General features: G+C 41.7%; 1 protein-coding gene across 1 annotated transcript in view; it reads right to left on the reverse strand.

The window, feature by feature from the left end:
* Window positions 1-12,899, reverse strand: part of Slc35b4 (solute carrier family 35 member B4) — a 22,887-nt gene extending 9,988 nt beyond the window's left edge. Inside the window, exons 1-4 of the mRNA XM_031381456.1 lie at window positions 12,518-12,899; window positions 6,204-6,317; window positions 3,294-3,396; window positions 2,008-2,057 (exon numbers count right to left, since the gene is read on the reverse strand). Coding sequence (XP_031237316.1) covers window positions 2,008-2,057; window positions 3,294-3,396; window positions 6,204-6,317; window positions 12,518-12,594 — 344 coding nt within the window. The 5' untranslated portion in view covers window positions 12,595-12,899. The remainder of the gene's footprint in view (window positions 1-2,007; window positions 2,058-3,293; window positions 3,397-6,203; window positions 6,318-12,517) is intronic.
* Between the last annotated feature and the right edge of the window lie 274 nt (window positions 12,900-13,173).

Below are 13,173 nucleotides of genomic sequence, written 5' to 3' on the forward strand. Positions count from 1 at the left end.
TATTGTTATAATATTTTATAAATTTTAAAGAATATGACAAAAAAAGATATTGTAGATATTGAAGGGGGTCTCTGGGAGGAGCTGGGGTACAAAAGGGAAACAAAAATTGATTTAACTCTATTTTAAAAAAAAAGAAATTGGAAGGGGCTGGTTAGGAAGAGGAAGGGCTTAGCAGGGGCAGGAGATGGACGAGAGAGCACGGGAATGAACACAATCAAAATACATTATATATCTCTATCTATATGTAGACACATATATAGTTATACACAGCCATATGTGTATGTGTGTATGAAAGTATAATATATAGTTAATTGAATATAGTTAATATATACTAATAGAACCTTATATAAGATATATACATGAAAAATATATAAAATCTTATATATAAGAAAGTAAGAAAATAAGCCTGGAACATAGTTTGGTGGTAGGATATTTTCCTAGCATGGACAAGGCCCTATGTTTAATCCCCAGCACCAGGGAGGGAGAGGAGGAGGGAGGGCAAAGGAGAATGAATATGGAGATGTTAGAGAAATTCCTGTTCTGTGAATGGTCAAAGGCTCAGACTCAAGATAACAGATTCCAAATAAACTCTTAAGGGAAACAGATGTTGAGAAGAACCCCTGACAGTGTAAGACTGTATCAGGAGACTATAATGCTTTACACACACACACAAACACAATGCATGCTGAAAGTAAAGAGGGCTGTAAGAACTCACAAGCAAGAGAATGTATCTGGGGACTCTACCGCCTCTGGAGATACAGGACACAAGAAGAAGCCTATCAAGCTAGGACAGTTGTCCTTGCTTTGATATAACCCCTGTTACTTAAAAACTGTGGGTTCTAGACAAGCAGGTGAAGGTGGTGATGCACACCTTTAATCCCAGCACTTGGGAGGCAGAGGCAGGTGGATCTCTGTAGGTTCAAAGCCAGCTGGCTGACATACCTAAGTGCCAGGCCAGCCAGGATTACATAATGAGATTGTCTCAAAAGCAATCTCAAAAACAAAAACAAAACCCCTTTACTCCATCTCTGAATGGGCGGCTTCTTCCCCAGCCTAGAGAGCCCTTACACTGACAGACTAGGAACTGGACAACTGAAGATATGGCATCACTTGCACAATTTTGTTTTTAACAGCGAAGGTGACCTTGCTGTGAGAAATCTTGTGGACTCTCTACTGTCTCTCCCTAACGTCCCTTCTCTCTGGCAGTGAGGGCTAAGGCTCGAGGGGTGAGGTGAGTACTTTGAAAACCCATCCTAGGCTGTTTCTACCATTTCCACCAGAGTCCAACCACACCTCTGGCAGCACTTATAAAGAATAACCCCAAACCTTCTGCTCCTTTTTCATGTTCTATCTGGGACTTTACTGGAAATTCCCTTAGCATATAAAATTATTCCCTAGTTCATTACACTGATTAGCATCTTATATGTGGTGAATATGCAGGTTAATGGTAAGAGTGTTTGCAGCGTGCATGAGGCCCTGGGATGCCAAGAATAAAAATAAAATGGACAACAAAGCTCTGTGTAGGACAGATGCCCCTCAGACCTGCCATATACTCCCTGGAAATGCTCCATATCCACACTCTCCAATATGGTTGCTATTTGCTATGCATGGCTGCTTGGCGTTTAAAATGCAGCAGCCAAAGTGGGGAAATACTGCCTTTTATTTCACTTAGGTCATTTTAGGTTCACATGTGGAGTCACATGTGGCTAATGGTGACCATACTGCATAGGGAAGTTCTATGTCGACTAATTTTAGTTGGCAAAGTATTGAAGATCCAGGGATAACAAGAGCTATTTGGCTCCACAAGAAGCCACAGTGAGAGCCTCAGACCTGGTCAGATGCCTTGGAAAGTCATTATTACCCATGATTCTTAGGGAAAGAAAACAGGAAAAGGCTGATGGCCAAGAAGAGTCCGATCACCACCATGGAAAGAGGGAAGGTGAGCAGTGCAGAAGTGGCCTGGCATGTCACTTCCACTTCATGCAGGACATGAAGGAGTGCTGTTACCTTTTCTTCAAAATGATAATTCCTAGAATCATGTTGGCAATCAGAGAGCCCTGTAAAAGAAGACAAGGGTGGCGGTGTTAGTGCACTAGGGAAGAAACCATCATGATTCATGATGGGTAGGAAAACTGACAAAGGAAGACCTGGGGTGAAGGATGAACAGTCACTAAGACAAAAATAAAATAAAAATCTGTCCTGTGAAATAATAAAATCATCACAAGATACAATATGAATAAAAATGATCAATTCTCAGGGCTGGAGAGATGGCTCAGCAGTTAGGAGCACTGGTTGCTCTTCCAGAGGTCCTGAGTTCAATTCCCAGCAACCACATGGTGGCTCACAGCCATCTATACTGGGATCTAATGCCCTCTTCTGGCATGCAGGTGTACGTGCAGATAGAGGACTCAGATACACAAAATGAATAAATAAGTATGAAAATTGGTCAGTTCTCACTAAAGTCATAATACAAGCTATGACTAATAGGGCTAAGTGTTATCTGAGACCTACTTCTGTCCAGTTTTCCAGTATCAACTTATAAAACTTCTAGTGAGCTTTTCTCCACCTCCATTCTTAATAAAGAAAGGCATGCTGGGATCTCCCTCTCCTCTAAGAGGTGTCAGTCAACCAAGTAGAATGTATCAATGCTTTGAAGGTCAGGTCACCTTGGTCACTGTAATTATTTCATTCAAGTCTCTGTAGGAATAAGATACTTAATCCTACAGAAGTCTCAGGCAACAAGATAATGAGATTCCGGTCAGCACCCATTTTTGTAGACTACTGCAACTCTACCTCCATGTCCCTTGCCGTCTTGCCTGCTTTTCTGGGAACACTCTGCTCTTATTCATACACCAGCTACAGAGACAGCTCATCAGACATGAAGTACTGAGAAGATGAGTTATCATACTGAGAGAGATGTTCTTCATCAACAACTGTCCTGCCAGGTGTGGTGGGACAAGCCTGTAATCCCAGCACTGAGGATGCTGAGGCAGGAGGATAGAGAGTTCCAAGCCAGCCTGAACTACAAAGCAAAACACTCTGCAAGGCAGAGGGTGAGGGAACTCAAAAACATACACAAAACTTCGATAGCAAGTATGAGTTCAAAAGCAGACAGGGGAAGGAAAGAGAAATTAAATATATTTCCCATGGAATTTTTATTTTTATTAAAAAACAGTATTAAAGATACCTTAATCCTGAGATAAATAAAGGTAAGCCATTCACTTTCTACTTCCCCAGGTCTCTGATGGAAGCCATCCACCCTTGTTCACACACTGAGAGCAGGCAGCACTTACTGATCTGAATATCATGTGCAGCGGCATGGCGATGTTCAGATTCAGGGCATAGTTGTTCACCACGCTGACAGTGAAGAACATGGTTACCATGATGGCATAGTACCTGCAATGACAGAACAGCATCACACAAGTCCACTTTTACAAGAATCTGATACAGAAGGAAACACATGCATTCGCTTTACAAGACATTTGGAGTACATTATCACATAAAGTCAAATATGTAAGTACATATACAAATACTTGACAAAGTCAGACTAGCATGGGGAAACTGTGAATTACTGAATATGTTTAAGGACACACTTGAATATTTTTCAAATATCTTAGAACTAGGTTTTACAAATGTTGCCTAACCAATAACAAGAGTTTAAGTGAACATATAATCCTTTTTAATATTTTATTTCCTTGTAGATATACTTCATAGGCCTCTGGAGAATGGTTACCTTAAATCTATTCTACACAGATATGTATATAATATTGCTTTTTTCTTAATTTTGATAAAAAAAAGAACCCGAAGATTTGCTAAGTCAAGATTATGTTCAGCCTAGCCACTGTGACAATTACTCCACAGGCTGGGCCAGGAAGCTCTAAGAGAAGCTACCCCTTGATTTGGATAAACTTATACTTAAAATCAGAGTATTGTACTTTATTTCATTTTTGAAAGACAAGGTCTCTCTGTATAGCTCTGGATGGCTCTGTAGACCACGGTGGCTTTTAACTGTGAGAGATCTGCCCGCCCCTGCCTCCTAAATGCAGGGCTTAAAGGCATGTGTCACCACTGCCTGGCCAGAGTCTTTGTCATTTCAGGATTTATAGGTCTTAAAGTTAAGATAAAAATTAAAAATTAAACAAAATCAATCCTAGGGTTAGAGATGACGCTCCACTGGCAAGAGTACCTTACTTAGTACAATGTTGCATTGCCAATGCTACATACAGTGGGAAAACAGGAAGATGGGGAGTTCAAGGTCATGCTCAGTTCTACCTCAAGTCTGAGACTAACTCAAGAGACTCTATCTTGAAAACTCCTATAGTCAGACTTAGAAGGGAAAGGGATACATATAATAAGTAAATGGAGACTTTGAGTAAGTAAGGCCAAGTAAACAGATTAAAACAGTTTATATATGTATGTTTTCATCTTTACCCAGAAAGTATCAAGATATCTTTCCATATGGTAATATCACCTTGTCATGTTCTTATAGGTCAAGGGATTAAATATCAGCAATTTCATGTTTCATTCAAAAATATTTTTAAAATTTTAAATAAATGCCTAGACAATCTAGAGCAAAAATAAGTAGTGGTTCTGTATTGTTCACAAAGTATTCACACCCTGGGGCAGACTTCTGAACAGTTTTGTATCTGCACATCTGAAGGATAAAACAACCCTGAGCCTCACCTTAGCCTTCCCTTTGTTTCTGGTTAGATAGGGAGCTGGGCAGACATCCCAGTGGGTAAGCACAGCCCAGGCTGGGTTACCAGTCTGAGGAACTTGACAACTAACATAGAGAAGAAAGAAGCAGGCATACAAGGCGGCTAGTGTCAGACTCCTCACAACCTCACGTCACATCTGTTAGTCAGTTTACAAGGCTTCTTGCCAAATGTCCTCATGACGAGAAGCCACTAGCAATCAGCGTTTATCAAGGTCTTTCAGGATAATTCATTTAATTCTTCCATGTGGCTACTTATGTAACACAACCTAGAAACTGTTTATAGAGATGAAAGACCTAAGCAAAATAAAATAATCATAAGGGGATATGCTAAAGAAGACGAGACTGTGGCAGCAAGAGGGATAGGGTACAAAAATGACATGGTAGAGGCGGGCTGGACGTGTTGGTGCACACCTTTAATCTCAGCACTCATGAGGCAGAGGCAGGTGGATCTCTGTGACTCTGAGGCTAGCCTGGTCTACGGTGAGCTCCAGGTCAGCCACGGTTACATAGTGAGAGGAAGAGGTAGAGGTTGAAATGGGAGCACAGGTAGGAGGAGACAGTTTAGCCAGCAGGGGTGCTATTGTATACATCATGTTACCACCAAATACCCTGCTCCAAGAAAGCAGGTGAGGGAATTGCAAGACCCAAACGAGTTTAAAAAAAAACGATGATCAGATTCCCACTGTGACGTAAATGCTGGCCTGCAGGAACAGATAGTTTATTCAGACACTAAACCCAAGGGAAAGTAAAATATTTAGTATTACAGTAACAAAAACTTAAGGTAAATAAATATTAGTAAAATTCAGCAAACTACTAAGGAAGGCAGCAAAAGAATAAGGATGAGCTTGAGTCCTTGGAGACATACACAAGGGAATGTCACTCCCAAGGAAACTGAGTAACACTACTTTCCTGAACACTTGCTCCTAGGGGGACATGGACATGTCATCCGACATGATAACAATCGCATTTGGCCTTCGGAGACACCTACACTGATAGACAGAGGCTTGGCATTAAAAAATTTTTCTTAGTCTGTCAATCATTTTCTTTTAATTGACGTGAAATTCATACAACATAAAATTACTCATTTGTGAGCACACAATTCAGTGACATTTAGTGACTTGTCATGCTGTATACTTATTGTTTCTTTATTTCTAAAAGCCAATTATTCCCAAGATGCTTGACTTGACAATACCACTCTTAGCATAATCAATAATTCTGCCAACACAAAGGATGAATGCATAACTATTATGGTCACCCTAGTCCTTCTGACCCTGTATTATACACATAGACACTTATCTCCATCACAGCTATTTAAATGTAGTGGGCAGGAATTTTATTCTAAAAATAGGTTTTTAGACTGTAACAATGTAATTCATGAAACTCATGTCTCCATTGTTATCCAAACTTGAGAAGCATGCATCTCATACGTGTGCGGGTACCATTTTGTAGGTTTCAAAAGCACTCAACAAGACTGAATGTGCCTTACCTTATTGGGATAGCTGGTGGCTTCCTTCCCAAGTCAGCTTCAAAAAGGAAGCCTTCCACAGCAATAAATAAGAACTGTGCAAAGGTGACGATATTCCCGCATCCTGGATGTGTCCTGCACAGTGAATAACAGAGAGAAAAAAATGAGGCATAGACTCAGATAAAGGGCACTACAACCTGTTATATTTACAGCACCAAAATAACAGAGTGGATAGATTTCGGCAGCCCACTGTCCTTCCTCATCTTGGCTCTCACATCCCATGGATCACACTGGCCAGGGGATGATAGGGATGTGGCTTTAGACTATCCCCAAAGAATGAAAAATAGTTCTTGGGATGGGAAAGAGGCTTGCTATTTAAATAGGGCACAGATACGTGTCTGTACATAAATCAACATAATTGTGTATCTATGTAAGGGTGATTAAGAAAAACTATCAAAAAATGGATTATGGAGCTGGGACGATAAACTAAAAATGGCTGAGAAATACAGCTGTAGCACATGGCAGTTCTCCACAACCCTTATCGTGGTGAGACAATACATTAGACAGTCAAGAGGTAGCCATGGGATTCAACAGATCCTTTTCAGTGCTCTATGGGAGAGCTGGGAGTCTTCCACGGTGACTATTAGGAATACATTCCATAGTATGAACACATGTCAGAAAATTATTTCTGACATCCCTCTTGAGACACTCTGAAAATCAGTCACAAGATCAGTTTTTTTGAACTACTCCTCCCCCAATTTGGTTCTTTCACTAAAGATGTCCCAAGTGAGCATCCAAGCTCCCCCTAAGACTAGTACTACACTCACCTGACACCACTGCACACAGGCTCATTAGAGGGGTTCTACATCAATACAGTGTTATCTATTAAAGTCAACTCCATTCTCCACTGGTGCTATGAATACTTAACACTAATGGCAAGATATAAAAATTAGCACTGGGGTCTTGAACATGCTAGGTGTACTAGTTAGGGTTACTATTGTGGTAATGAAACACCATGACCAAAGCAACTTGGAAAGAAAAGGTCTATTGGGCTTACACATCCACATCACTGTCTGTTATTAAAGGAAGCCAGGGCAGGAACTCAAACAGAGCAGGAACCTGGAGGCAAGAACTGATGCAGAAGCCACAGATGGGTGCTACTTACTGGATTGGCCCCATCACTAGCTCAGCCTGCTCCCTTACAGAACCCATGACCATAAGCCCAGGAATAGCACCATCCACAATGCACAGGACCCTCCCCCATTAATCACTAATTAAGAATTAAGAAAATACCCTACAGGTTTGTCTACAGTCCAATCTTATGAGAACATTTTCTCAACTAAGGCTCTCTCTTTTCCAATAACTCTAGCTTGTGTCATGTTAACATAAAACTAGCCCACACAGCAGACAAGCACTGAGCAATATCCCCAATGCAAACTAACCCGTAACCACACCCTCATGCACAGTAACAGGCAAGGAATACGCCTTTACCAGAGCTAGGCTTGCCATCTGGAACAGGTGCTATACTTAAAGCTCTGCTGCCTACAAAGGTTTCTTGAAACCTACCGCTTTACACACAGTTCAACAAATTGCCTTTCAGAGGTACTTGATTCAAGAGACAAGGCTAAACTTTGTAGGAATCCATAAATGGTTGTGTAAGACATTCATCTCATTCAAGAATCTAATTAAAACCATTAGTCAATGCAAGAGAGCAGACATTGAACTCTGGACGGCTCCCAGCACAGTGCTAGCCAATTCTGTCCTGGCTGATCTCTGGGAACCCATGGGTCAGGCTGAGCAGGGCAGTGCAAGCGTGAAAGCCTAGCATCGTGGGTGAGCAACTCGGTGTTCTTCTCAAAATTATAAGGAAAAAAAAAGGAAAGAGGATAGGGATATAGCTCAGTGGCACTGCTGAATACTTACTTAGTGTGAAGGAAGAAGCCATGTGAAGCCCATGTTCCTGGAGAGGTTCAACCTCCCAGACCTGATTTCACTGTCCTGGGTGGGGCCCTGGGAATCTAGACTTTCAAGGGTTCCCCCACTGGATCCTAATGGGGAAAGGCTGTGCCTGTACTTGTGCATGCAAGAGCATGTGTGTTCTGTGTGTTCATGGTGGCACAGAGCTGAAAACGATGGTGCTCCATATTGTTTCCTGCTAACATGCAAGAGCACCTTTGTCTCTTACTGTGTGGTGTGGATGTTAGTAAACTTCTAAATGCCATTTTCTTTAAACTGGAAACAACATGAGTGCTTCTCTCTCTGGGTTACTGGTGCACAGATGAACAGGACCCAGAAAAGCACTTAACACAGTCTCTGCCACATACTAGAAAGGCAACTAGAACCCAGAAGATGACCAGACCTACACACCGAAAGGTCTTCAAAATAGTGACAGCTCTCTTTTCTCTGACTCCCATGTGTATGTGTGTGTGTACGTATGTATGTATCTATGTAGGTATGTGTATTGTGTGTTCATGTGTGCATATGGATGTTTACATGTGTGGGAGTACACTTGTGGACTTGTACATGTGTAAGCCTGAGGTGCCAAGGTTGATGTCCAGAATCAGCCTTACTGGTTCTTCAACCTCATTCGCTGAAGCAGACTCTCTCAATCAAGGCCAGAACTCACAGAGAGAGCCAGCTTGCTCTGGGATCACCTGTCTTTGCCTTTCTAGACTGGAATTCCAGCCATTTTATGTGAGTTCTGGGGATCAGCACTCTGGCCCTCACTCTTATACAACTAGCACTTTAACCATATGCCACTTCCTCAGTTCATTAGTTACCTTTTTAAACAATCACACTGGACATCTTTTTTTTTTCTTTATAAAATGAAAACTATATATTGTTGCCATCAGAATTCAGTAAGAAAATATGCATCAAGTGCCAAGCACCACGCTGGAGTATCAACACTTCTCTGGCTTTCCCTTCCATTTTCTACTAAAAGCCTGGGACAAAGCTCTTACAGAGTAGTTACTGGGAAGCTACTCTGCACAGTGAGAAAGAGCTCCCAGTGGGCAAGACCTGGATCTCTGCCCTCAAGAAAAAGAACGCAAGCATTTGGGAGCCAAGCATGAACTATAGGCAGCAAGAACACAGTGCCATCGTGAAATGTTCAGAGGGTGGACCGTGTCCCTTTCATCTGTGCATACACACCCACATATACACGCATGTACACAGGAGGTGGGGGCAGAGAAAAGACAGCTGTCACTATTTTGAAGACCTCTAACTGTGTAGGAGCCACTTGGGACAGAGTCTGGCCTTCACTCAAGCAAGTCAATGGGGGTGGGGGTGGGGCAAGATCTCACTTTAAGCAAATGTGCTCTGGCATATTAGCATTTGTGTAAAAGATTTAAAAAGTTTAAAAGGTTTACAACTGTATCCTTCATATGATCTTTGCTATTTTCCTTTACTTATCCACATTTCATGGCTAAGGACATGGAGGTCACATGTACTGTGTTAGGTCAGACTTCATGGCAAATGACTGGGGTTGGTATATCACTGCTACAATTACCAGGCTTTAGATGTGCAACCATTACCACCATCTACTTTCAGGGTGCCCCAGAAGTAGTGTCACCAGGAATCACATTTCTGTTCTCCCTCCCAGCAGGTCCTCTGATAACTCTATTCTACTCTTTGTCTTTCTATAGGGGGTATATGATACATTCCTATGATCCAACATTCAACACTCCTTTAAGCTAATGCAGAGAACATTTTAGGGACACACTGCTGGCAAGGCTCAAGGAAAAGAGTTCCTTTAACTGGAATAATACACTTTAAAGCTTCAAAACTTTAATAAATAAAAACTTGAAGTGTTTTTCCAGAATCTTTCCTCCTCTTAAACTTTATTTAAGATTTATAACCATTAATTGCAGGCACCTTCTCTTACTTGGGATTTTCTTTGGCAAAAACCCAAATTTCAATTAAAAAAAAAAAAAAAACAGCAACTTTGAAAGGAATGGCTCGAGCAGACATTTACACCTCCTTTCTTTCTTTCCTGGGCATAAAACTTTCTTATTTAATTAAACATCATGTTTTAAAGGGAAAAATAAAATCTTTCAGATTGTTATTCTAATGTTAAAACCCACAATACCTTGCCTGCTTCATTAGTGCTGTGTGTGTGTGTGTGTGTGTGTGTGTGTGTGTAACACATATATAAAACATATGTATCTTGCTTCCAAGGTTGAGCATAAGCACCTTAAGAAGCTACTGTGTAGCTGCTTATGCAGTATACAGGGTTTGTACTTTAACATTGGCACCAATTATAGGTCTATAAAAGTCATCAAGAAGAAACTGAATCTGTTTTTCAAATGGGGGAAAATGGCTCAACATTCCCTTCTTTCAACGAGACTTTCAGCCTTTGTATTTAGAGTAACACCTGAGTGTTCCAAGGAAATCATTTAAAAAGCACAGTTCCTGCTCTATAGTGAGCGTTCTATGGTAATTCCTTAAGATTAAAGCTATGAATTTCAAGATCATATCTAAAAGGAACTTTAAAGACTATCTGGCCTGATCAGGTCAGATATCATGGCTTGACAGTGTTTACTTAAGCAGAGTTTACTTAAAGTCAGAGTTTACTTAAGCAAATCAGGCATTAATACATTGCATTAATAAGCCCACTTCCTTACCTCTTAAGGAAAACACTCAGTTGTGCAGAAAAATGCAGATTTATTTAAAAAAAGGTTAAATAAGGAATTTGGATTCATTTACAAATTGATCCTAATAAAATTCTAAAAAAAAAAAAAAAAAAAAAAAAAAAAGTTCCTATAAAGAAGGAAAAGACTTTATAAAGTGAAATGTATCCATTTCTGGATACATACGGAACTTTTCTGGACCATCACACAAAAAAACCAATGTATGCCTGTACTGAGACAAACTGTTAGGGAGAAGGCTAAGGAAGACACCCATGTGCAGCAGGCATTCCTCATGCATCTCATTCACCCTTCAAAATCCATGGGGATGAAGCAGTTATCACCCACCCCTCTGATGGCTGAGAAAAGTGCTTTAGCCAAGAGCTCATAAGAGAGAACACACGTTTCCCATAATTTAGTGGCATATTCAATGCAACTATCTGGCTTTGTTTCTATAGCTGGTCTGAATATATATCACTTTCTTATTTAAAAAAATATATCAAACTCCAAAGGCTCCCTCCTTTGAAGTGTATCCAGAAACTTTCTTTTTCATTTTCATATTCCTGTCCACTCCCAAGACAATCGATCTTCATCAGCACTCTGCATAATAAAATGATAAGCTCTCTAACAGCAAACAATAACCCATACAGAGATGACCATAAATAAACTGCTCACTTCAGAAGGACTTACATCAACTGCATCAAATAGAATAAATTTCTAACCAGACATCACACTATGTTCAAAACTCAAGTTCAAAAATGAAAGGGATCTGGAAACGTTACTGGGCTAGGAGCTTAGACAGACATCATTGACCCCATTTCTCGCTCTGCCACTTACAAATGGTGAAAAGACGCCCAACTTTGTATCTGTTTCACTTTCAGCAAAACAATGTAACTCTTGGTCACAGGGTTGTTGGGATAGTCAACCGACACAGTATATAGATTCAGAAACATGTAGCTAATGACTCTAAACTGAGATAGTCTTGAACTGCCTGAAAAAGAAAAAGTTAAGTAACTTTTTCTATATTGCCAGAGGAGCCAAACCTGAAATTACTAACTCAAGCTGTTTAGTCCTAATCGTTTTCCAGTTCACCTCCTGTCTCTTTTCTAACTTCTGCCTACTGAACTTTGCACATTGTTACCCAACATTATTTGTAAGACACTCACAAAGCCAACCCTGTTCCCGAGCTATACTTCAAAGTCCACGCTTCTCAATGAAAGACTGTAATGTTCTAAATGCTCAGGGACCACGGTGACAGCTCAGTAGTTAGCTGCACCATATCACTCACAGGTGAAAAAAAAAAATGCTTTGCAAAACATGTCAACACACACAAACAAAACTTTCTTTGCAACGTGTACAAAACAGGGCTGTGAGAAAGTTTGGTTCCGGACAGACACGTGTCATTAACTGGTCAGCGAAAGGTGCTAGAGCTGGATGAGTAAGTAGTAGTTGGAGAGGGTGCTCCTTGAGACCTAGGATCAGTCACGTGAGAAAGTCTCCAGGCTTCAAACTCCCAAAGTGTGGCAAGGAGATGCCTCCAGCAGCACCCTGGATGTTCTTGTCACCAGGATGCTAATAAATGGAGGAGTGCCAGGGCTGCAGAGTAGCTGACTGCGTGGGTATCCCGTGCAGCGGAGTAGGAAGGCGGCTAGGGCGAGGAGCCCAGGACCAGCCTCGAGAACCCGGGCGCGGCCCGAGAGGGTCACTCACCGGGCCAGCAGCTCTAGGAAGATCACATTACTGCAGCAGCCTGCGAACACCAGGCCCACCGCGAAGGCCGGGCGCATGGCCGGTGCAGGGCACGGGGAGCCAGCGCGCAGAAAAAGCGCCCTTTCAGATCACTACCCTAGAAAATCCGCGCGCAACATCACCACAGCCAGCTGTTCCCTCCCTGAGGGCCGTCTTGATCAACTCTTCCTCCGCGGCGGCCACCGACGCGGCCAGACCAGGAGCTGTAGTTCTCAGTCATACACGGCCCCATTCATTTGAGGGGGCGTCCATAGGCTGTTCAAACTACATGTCCCAGCAGACCGCGCGCCATTACGGCAGGCGTGGAAAAAAAAAACAGATAGGTTTCCCCGAAACCTCGCGTGATTCAGTGTCGCACTGCCTTCTGGGAAAGGAAGTCCCGATGCTGTTTGTGTTCAGTCCCATAAAGGTTGGAATGGGATTCAAGGAAATAGCTGTGTGCTCCCTGTGACTGTTAGAGTATTCTAGCATCTGTAACAACTCACCTGAAACTGAGCGAATGTAGAAATTCCTGTAAAATCTAAACCAACTTCTATGAAAACAGCGAACCTGAAAGTTTTGAGATTAAGCCTTGGCTTGAACTGCTTGTGTAGAGCATTGGCTTAGTACTCCACTCA

This window comes from Mastomys coucha, unplaced genomic scaffold (genome assembly GCF_008632895.1).
Source record: "Mastomys coucha isolate ucsf_1 unplaced genomic scaffold, UCSF_Mcou_1 pScaffold20, whole genome shotgun sequence".
Classification (NCBI taxonomy): Eukaryota; Metazoa; Chordata; class Mammalia; order Rodentia; family Muridae; genus Mastomys; species Mastomys coucha.